The sequence below is a fragment of the Quercus suber genome, unplaced genomic scaffold (assembly GCF_002906115.3).
Source record: "Quercus suber isolate HL8 unplaced genomic scaffold, Cork oak 2.0 scaffold_110, whole genome shotgun sequence".
Lineage (NCBI taxonomy): Eukaryota > Viridiplantae > Streptophyta > Magnoliopsida > Fagales > Fagaceae > Quercus > Quercus suber.
In genome coordinates this window covers 1,079,608-1,089,541 of record NW_027069575.1, presented here as the reverse complement: position 1 = coordinate 1,089,541, position 9,934 = coordinate 1,079,608, and the positions used below count along the sequence as shown (strand labels likewise).

Below are 9,934 nucleotides of genomic sequence, written 5' to 3'. Positions count from 1 at the left end.
GGTTTTAAGACACGAAAAATGTTTGGGGGTTCTTGACTTCTCCAAGAATTGACAGCATAGGCTTTTGTTCCATAAAGAAAGGTCCATATGAGTTACCTAATTTTGTGCTAAGAGCACTAACATCTGGGGATTAAAAAAAAACATATTTTGCACCCTTAAACACTTTTTTATCTATTTTACCAATCTATTTTACAACTCACTTTACATCTCAGATTTTATTTTTACATACAACTTAATAAAATAATAAAAAGTATTATTCTCTCTCTTTTTCCTCCCACTCTCTTTTTCTCTTCACACACAACCACAAGATTAAAATTTTTTTTAATTTCTTTACAACCTATGACTAGTAAGGTTGCATGTATGCAACCTTATTATTCATAGGTTGCAATTTTTTTTTAAATTTACACACCCAAATAAAGTGGGTTTTGGGTTGTAAAATAGCAACTGGGGGGTGTTACACTCTCCAATGCTAGTGCTTTTAGTCTTAAAAATGAAAATTAAAAAAATGGTCATTTTGTGATAGCCCTGTTTGTTCGCTATAGACAATGACAATTTAACCACAATTGCGTTTAGAATAAGAGAAATTCTATGGAGACAACTTTTGCTACAATTTTAATGTAGTCGATTGTGGGTGGTGAAGAAAAGTAGTAGGTACTTGTCAAAGTGATAGACAAGTCACTCACACTCACAACCGACCATATCAACATTATGACAAAAGTTATGGTCGTAGCAAAATTGTTATAATAACCACAAATATTTTTGGCACTACCCATCTTCATTTAATACGAACTTACTAACCTCATAGAGCATTCATAACTAACATAGCCTCTCCTTCCATTCATACAATTTACCCAAATTGACCACATTCATATGAGTTACCTAAATCGACAATATCTTAGGGATATGGTCAATATTTAGACACTTCTATTATGCTCTCCATAGAAAGTAACATTAAGTGTCAGTTTTGTATTATCTTATAAGCTTAGCTTTTAACTTTATATACTATTTTTTAAAACCTCGTTTTTTTCCACATCTTATTACTTTTTCAAAGCACAAGTAATACGCTTTCAACTAAAAAGTTTTTAGCAAAAATTTATTCCCAAACAGACACTAAGGGAGTTAATCATGTCTTTGTCATAGCTTTGAGAACATGTATAAGTTTGACTAGACTGTACGAAGGTTGAATGATCAATATATGTGATGAGTTGTGAATTTTTAAATCCAACAAGGTCAAATTGGGTTATGATAATTATTTTTCATCATTAAATCAAGACATTAATAGTCTTTTTTTCCAATGTAAATAAAATTCAATTATAGGTTGTTTATTTTTTTGGTGCTAGATTTTTATTAAACGGTGCAGTGGGCCTTTTTGAGATGTTGGGCTTGGCTGCTTCCTGTTGTACTATGCCCTAGTGTTCTGGATAAGAGAGTTGGGATCGGCCCAATTGCAACTCACTTTGGTCCAGCTTGTGCACAAACCATGCCCTGTTCGCCGAAACTTTAGTCATATGCCCCTGGCAAGCAGAGTTGCTACAGAGAAACCATGGTAGATAAAGGCAATACAACAATGATAACGGAATACATTATGGTTGGGTAGAAATAAGTAAGAAATCTTAAATTAAAGCAAAGGGAAAAAAACACGTTACGAGTGCAATAGTAAGGACAAGGGAAGAGACAATAGCAGTAATTGATAAAAGAAGAAAGACAATTAGTTTGCCGCATCTAGTCCTGTCACAGGACTAAGGCCAAGGAGTAAACCACTTCCTCAACGTGAGTAACTTCACAGGATGATCCTGCCATGGAAATTACCCACTCTGAAGGAATGAGCCTAAATGGCTTGTGCTTTAAATAATCATTTGCCTCTGACAGATAGTAAACCATTTAGAGGGAGAGAGGAGATTAGCCTACTGGTGCATGCTTGCCATTCTATGCTCTCTGTTTTTTTTTTTTTTTTTTTTGTTATTTCTAATTCTTTCTCCATTTCCCTTTCTTTTCTCAATGCTTACCTATCTAGTAATGTTGTGATTCTCTCGTAGTGATTACTATTGTTGTGATGATGATCCCCCTTACTGTGCATGGCAAGGGTTCTTATATACTGCCTACCATGACTGGCTTTTACCATTTTATCCCTTAACTACTTTTGTCTGGTCTGGGTGTCCTTGCTGAACACCACTGGTTTGTCAGCTATCCAGTCACCACCACTTATGCTAGTTGCGCCACTCAGGCAAAGAAGATTATTATTTTTTTACTTGCTTACCGTGGCATTCTTATTCGCCACGGTGTGGGTGTTCTCTCTTCCTATCCCTCATGGCATGCACCTAGTGGTTCCAGCTCATCCTTACTTCTTTTAGGTAGTACGTCATCCCAGCAGGACATTTCTCCCAAAAGAACTTGAGCTGGAACCCCATAATAGACTTTCTCCTCTCCTCACTGCCAGACCATACCCTCTCTTACCTCTGACCTATGACCCATCATTTCTTGTATTGTCTAGTGATGTCTATGCCTTGCGTGTGCTCCACTCCTGAGTGTGTCCAAAACTTGTCCGCTACTTATGCGTCTGCTGTGGTCTGGAGGCTTATCTATGCGTTCTGCTGCTCATCCTTGACCCATTATGGCGTGAATTGCTCTTTGATTTCTATTCCTTACAGCTTGCTTTACTCCAAGGGTTGGGCTTTGCCCGGTCATGGGTTTTCCCTTATTGAGCCCATTTCTTGCTCTTTCTAGAATCCTACTACCATTTTCTGCCATAACCTTTTGTTGTTCCTGCCGTGATATTATTTAACCTGTGCTCGTTGGATCTCTTTAGGTCTGCTGCTTATTCTTCTCCTAATGACTCAATATGGTCATTGATTTCATACCCATGCCATTTTGGGCTTTTCTTGGCCCATTTCATCGCTTATGGGTTCTTTTGTCCCATTTCTTTCTTCTTGAGCATCCTTGGTCCATTTACTTTCCTTGGGCATCATCGACCTAATTTCTAATTCTTCGTACCCATGGGCTTTCACTAACTCCTTTGGGCTTCTCTGGCCTAATTGCCTTATTCCTCATCCTTGGGGTTCATGGGCTTCCCAGTAACCCCTTACTTTCTTACTCCAGTACTTTAGGCCTGCTGTGGCCCATACTTACTTTGCTACATCACATAATGCCCAAGGGTTTTCTATTTCTCTTTCTAGGCTTCTTTAGGCCTATTTGCTTTCCACAAGACTTGTTTATATACTTCATGGGCTTGTGAACTATTGTTCTTGCCATTCAGGCTTAATGGTCTTTCTAACCATCCACCTACTCTTCCTTGTTCGTAGTGTTTGAGCTTTTTCTTGCTACTGGGCTTCCCAAAAAAAATTGAGCATCAACAAACAATAAATGATTTTTTCAATCTAATAGTCCAATTAATTGGAATTCATTAAAATTTATATAATACAGTGGCCAAGGGTTGTTCTCACTTTTTATTTTCCAAAATAGCCTCTCAGTTAATTGCAGTTCAAAGTTCTTTAAGCTAATTTTGTTTTATTTGTGAAAACTGAAAAATACCCAAAGACCAAAAACCAAAGATGTGCCCGCGCGACCCAAACAATTCACGAAATTAAAGTAATAATCTCAGCCGTCAATTCTCAAATCCTCCATCCAACGGTCATAAAATTATCCAAGTCATCGATCCACACCCCGCTAACTCCGCAATGCGCCACATCCGTCAATTTCACAAACAATCTAACGGCGAAAACACATTCCACGTCACCGATCCGCGTGAAGACCCTATTATCCAATAGGAATCCAACTCTCTTCTCTATATAAACGTTTCACAACCACCCAAAAAAATATAAGTCTCACACCGCTTATTCAGTCCTCAATTCAAAAGTCCTTCCTACCTTTTTCACTTTTCGAGAAAATTCTCAATGGCTCCCAAAGCTGAGAAGAAGCCCGCTGAGAAGAAGCCGGCGGAGGAGAAGAAATCGACGGTGGCCGAGAAGGCTCCGGCGGAGAAGAAGCCGAAGGCTGGGAAGAAGCTGCCAAAGGAAGGCGGAGCTGGCGCCGGAGACAAGAAGAAGAAGCGCGTGAAGAAGAGCGTGGAGACTTACAAGATCTACATCTTCAAGGTGTTGAAGCAAGTTCACCCAGACATCGGGATCTCCAGCAAGGCCATGGGAATCATGAACAGCTTCATCAACGACATCTTCGAGAAGCTCGCTCAGGAGGCCTCGCGATTGGCTCGCTACAACAAGAAGCCAACCATCACCTCTCGGGAGATCCAGACCGCGGTCCGTTTGGTCTTGCCTGGTGAGCTCGCTAAGCACGCCGTCTCTGAGGGGACCAAGGCGGTGACCAAGTTTACTAGCGCTTGAAAGTGAAGGAAATTTCAATATGTGACTAGGGTTAGGGTTAGGGTTTCGTAGTTGAATGAATTTTTTTTTTTTTTTTTTTAATATGTGGTTTTTGTAATTGAACACTATGGATTTCTCGATCCAAATTATGTCTATGGTAGAAATGAAATCGGATAGCTTTTCTCTTAATTGTTGTGTTCTTCGATTTTCCTCTTCTTTTTGGTTACTGTTTTAAATTAAAAACGTCGTAGTTTTATAAATTGGTTATATCTTTCTTGTTATGTACATGTGAATTAGTAAATTGGGAAAAACGAAATCAATTTGTCAGAGATATAGGTCACAACTTTGGGATTTTATCAATATTTTTTTTTTTCCCGTTTTATACCAAACAAAATTGGACCAAGAGTGTAATATTTATTAGCTCTATGCAATCTGTGAAATATTTGGCATTTATAACAGCCTAGAGAATTAGGAATTGGGTTGTGCAATTTAGCCAATCAGATTTTTTTTTTTTTTTTTTTTCCCTTCAAAACTAATCAATCAGAAACTGTTAGTTCTTAAAGACAGTCACAGATTAATAAAAACAGTCGGCTAATATGTCTTGTGAGGTCCATAGACTGGTAAATTTCTGTGGGTAGAGATTGAAACTCGATGTTGGCCCAAAGAAGACAAATGATAAGTGGACTTCAAATTCTTTAATACGTGTCCAATGATGAGTCAGATGTAGAGAAATATATAGCGACATCCTGTAGTAAAATAATACATGATTATATGTGTCTAGCGGTATGTAAAGCTGAAACAGAATAGTTTTGATAATTAGTACGTATGAAAATCCAACAATTCAATATCAGCGTGTTAAAAGTTGAAGCAAATTAGTCTCAACAATGAATGCATGTAAGAATCCAACAATACAAGGCCAATAATTAGCCAGAGCTAAACAATTAACAAAATCATGATTCCAGCTACAATAGAATAGTAAACCAATCATGATTCCATGTGCCCTTTGGATTAAAAGGAAAACTTGGTATTTTGGTGAAGAGAGAGAGAGAGAGAGAGAGAGGAGTTCTATGTGAGTAGTGGAAAAATCTCTCATGTGCGAGGCACATGAGATACCAGCTTTGGGGAGCATGATTTAGTATTGTTACGAAATACACACTAAATAAATAGAAAGCATTGCGAAAAATAAAATTAATGTGGTTCAATTAACTCCAAAAGCCTACATCCATACACAACAGTGACAACACCGGCTAAAATCCACTATTAATAAGAGGAATTACAACTACACATCAACTCACAAAAAATTCTTTAACATAAACTAATCCCAAACATAATACACCTTGAGATGCCCTCACACTCTCACACAAGACAAAGCTTAGATTTTAACTCTCTCACAAGACAACTTTTCTCCTAATTCTCATACGAAAATAACAAAGCTACACAACTCTTTTTATATGGAGTGACCTTGCATCTTTTCTTTTTCAGTGTAAGACTAACTCTTTTAATATAATTACAATATCTCCTTATTAACAAAGTATACTCTTAATTGAGTTCAAGCATTGCTTGAAATTCTTGTTAGATATATTTCAACAATTTACTTTTGTGATTAAACAAAAAGGAAAAACACAAAGATCTAATTATAAGTAATAACCCAAAAAAAAAAGGTGTGATGAACAAAAACAATAAATATATATTGTATATATAAAAAGAAATCTGCAATATAATAAAAAACTCACAGATCAAATGAATGAATGATAAATGTTATAGATCAAGTCTTGTGTTTGACAATCTCCTTATAGTAGATTTCGTCCCTTACATAATCTATGATACTTTGAGATTTACGGATGTCTACTTCCTAGGATAAAAAGAAGAAGCACACAATATTTGTGCTCAACGAACTAATCTATGTCTCTTTCTCTCTCTTTGACTCAAATGCTAATGCACAAAATATTTTATCTCTTGGAGAGTTTTTCCAAAGTTTTTTCTTGAATGAGGGACTATGAATATATACATTACTGAACAAACACTATTTCAGAAATAACTATTGTATATAGACTTACTGACTCAAAAAATAAATAAAAAATAAAAAATTAGTATTATTATTTTGACAATAAAGCCCAATCCACAGATGTCTAAAATCCAACCCAATGTCCAACCCATGAGCATATAAACTCGTATTCTTCACCATTTCCTATGTGGGACTCAAGGATTCTCACCACTTTAATATCATTTTCAAGTAGACACATTAAGAGTTGATTTCGTATTCACCCCATAATATTTTTCTAATATATATATCGTATGAGTTTCATTGATTCAAAAACCTATTACTAAATTAGAAAATTTCAATTTAAGAGCATTCACGCCCCCTTTAGCCCAATCCATCATCATCAGCACCATGCACACATTGGCTCCCATCTGTATTCTATTGTTGGCCCAAACTACTACACCAATCAATTGTGGAGTCTAGACACTAACCAAGCTGGCGGTGTTTGGAAGGCTCTTACTCCCATGAATCATCTTAGAAACAAGCCAGTTGGACAGCTAATTGGGGAAAACATATTTCTTGGACTATGCTGTGCCTTCCTCTCCCCATGGGTAAGGGAGAATAGTTTGGAATTTTCGGATTACCCTTTTTCATTTAATACTAACCTCTCTATCAACTTGGATTAATAGAATGTAAATGAACTCCTAGGGAGGCAAATCAAGCAGCCCATATTTTGGTTGCCTGATCTTTCAAAAACAAGTATTCAGGTTGTTTTATTCTTGGAACTGCTCCTTTTGTTTTTTGTGATATTAGCTCTGGAACAAGTTAGGTTTTTGTTTCTTAGCTGGTGTTTCTAGTTTTTGTGATAATAAAATTTATGATTATTATAAAAAATAAAAAAGAAAAAAGAAAAAAAGGAATTTAAAAGACCTTTTAACTCGGCCCACAAGGTGCGAGCCCATAAAACATCGGTGATTTCTGGTCCATCTGGACCAGCTCAAGCCTGCACATATTGAACATGACCAGAAAAAGTAATGTGTATATTATTAGAATGGAACCCACAATCACAAAGCAAATGATACATGTCCCAGTTGCACGTGAGCCAGGAACAGCACAAAACAGAGGTGACAGCTAAATGGCTTCTCCTCACAGTCACAACTCACACAAGCATCACTAGCCACTGAAATAGTCTAGGACCACATAAATAAAGGTATGTGCCAATCAAGCCCTCAAAGAAGTCAATGAGAATATGAATTCTTTACTTGTACTCTTTCAGATATAGAATATGAGGAGCAGCAAAAAACAGATATAGAATATGAGGTTTGCCAAGGAAAAAAAGTTAAACCAAAGAACATAAGCTGCAAAGGCCGCCTTTGCATATCTTTTTTTTTCCTCCTATTAAATTTTATTCTTATGGTAGTTGCTCAGTTAAAGTTAAACTATAACTTATTTGTAGGATTATGTTGCTTTAGGACCCACAGTTATGTTACATCTTTTTCAATGTCTATTTTAAGGTCCTTAATCTGCATCATCTTGGTGGTGTTTGGACAATTATCGGTGGTTCATACTTTATAAAGTTTAAAGTAATGAAAATGGACTGGTTAAAACTTAAAAGGGAGGTTGTATATACCATCTGATTTGCTGGTCAACTTTTTTCTCTGTCTTGGGCAAACTATATCTTAGGGGTGAAATTTTCATATTCATTGGGCTTATGCTCCATTTCTCTTACTGACATGTGAGTTCTACTCCATAAACCTGACATAAGAGATACCCTTCCATCTTAGGGATATATCAATATTCATACCCTTTTGCGTGCTCTCTTTTGCCAAGTACTATAGCATAAGAAATTAATATCAAGGAAGTTAATCATATTTACGTCACGTTTCATAGTCATGTATAACTTTTGGCAAGATTGTAGGAAGGGTATAAACATGTAATGGGTTGTGAATTTCTAAGTCCCAACAATTTTGATTTGGGTTTGAAAACCTTCCAATTCCACCCATGCACAACGCTAGCAATGATCTCCATTTGCAATCCAAATATGAGAGTGGCACTATCATTGCAGGTACAATACTGGATATTTGCCAATCAAATCTCAAATTATTCATGCAGATTAGGTTTTTAGAACTGAGCCAAATGGGCCTACTTAGCACAAAACATAACACCAAACAAACTTATATCAACAATTGGATTCCATAACTAATATCCATTTATGCTAGCTTGGCAATATTGTACGAAGGATCTAAAACTTGCTTAAGCTGTAAGAATAACAAAAATTGGAACATTGCCCAATACCAAAATGACCTATTTATTTATGGTGCTCCTTGCTCAATAATGGGACCTTTGCGAGTAAATTTACACCCTCAAAATGAAGGAATGATTAATGATTTTGGTGGTCAATTTAGTAAATTAGAAGGGTTTCTTTTAAGTAACTTACTCCCCTAAGCAGATCGAACTTATGTCCATTGTTTCTCTTATAAGTAAGTTTTGTTTAACCATTTCCTTATAACGTTTTTAACTTAGTCATTTTATGTAATGTTGTTGAAAGTTTCACTTTTTTTCAAAGTACAATTATATAACATTTTCCTGCCAAGCGCATTTTATAGTTCAATTAATTGACATCTCTTAGTATTCCAATAAATATATGGAGAGTTTAAATCTTCTATTCTCTAACTATTAAATTGAATAAAATAAAATAAAAGAATGACATTTTCATAAAATCCAAAACTAATATGTTTAATAAAATTTTAAAATATATGAAAATTGTACTTTTAAATAACTTTGTAGATAGTTAACGAATATGTAAATATTATGTAATTCAAGGGTTGATTAGTTCAAATATTGTTAGCATAAAAAAGATGAAAGAAAATACAAACTAATTGATTCCAATCACCACATTCAATCTTAATGTTGTGCTAAGAGTAAGAATCACACTCACACCCAACAAGCTAGTATATAAGAATGACTTTGAGTGTGAAGTGTGATAGGAGGGGTCCTATTACCACTTTTCTTGGTAAATACTAATGAGTATTGACTATTGACTCGGTTGGTAATTATGATTGGAAATATCCATATTATAAGTAATATACCACCACTGTTCTCCAACTCCACAATTTTCCTTTATTATTTTAAGATCAAATGGTAGTACGTGCAGATTCGTTGTGATCTTAAGCAATCACATCCTTATTATTCATTATAAAAATAAATAAAAAATTAAGCAATCACATCCATGGCAATATTAAATTCACGAGGGGTAGATATGGCAGTTAGTTGGTCCATCTATAGACTCCATCTCTTTAGGTCGCGTGTCCAACAGCGTGGTGTGCTGGTGGGCAACGCACCCACGGAGGATGCGAAAAGACGGAAATGGCCCCCGCGGGGACAACGAAATCTTACGAAGGTTTTTGGGTCATATGAAACGGCTATCGTTTATGTCCTACGTGTAAAGCGCGATTCGCAAAGACACCCGTCACATGGGAGAGTATCTCCCCGCATCCCCACCGTCCATTTACAAAACAAACATGAATCTCAACCCTGCCTGCGCGTTTCACACAGTAGCTCATTCATGAAGCCATGTGTTAAAGATATAAATTTTTTCACAAATCTTTTTAAGTTTATTAAAGTGATAAATTATGAT

At 36.0% G+C, this 9,934-nt stretch overlaps 1 protein-coding gene across 1 annotated transcript; it reads left to right on the top strand.

Moving 5' to 3' along the window:
- Nucleotides 1-3,797: 3,797 nt before the first annotated feature.
- Nucleotides 3,798-4,505, top strand: LOC112027038 (histone H2B). The gene has a single exon (XM_065775383.1). The coding sequence runs from the start codon at nucleotides 3,891-3,893 to the stop codon at nucleotides 4,335-4,337; it is 447 nt and encodes a 148-aa protein (XP_065631455.1). The 5' UTR covers nucleotides 3,798-3,890; the 3' UTR covers nucleotides 4,338-4,505.
- Nucleotides 4,506-9,934: the final 5,429 nt, after the last annotated feature.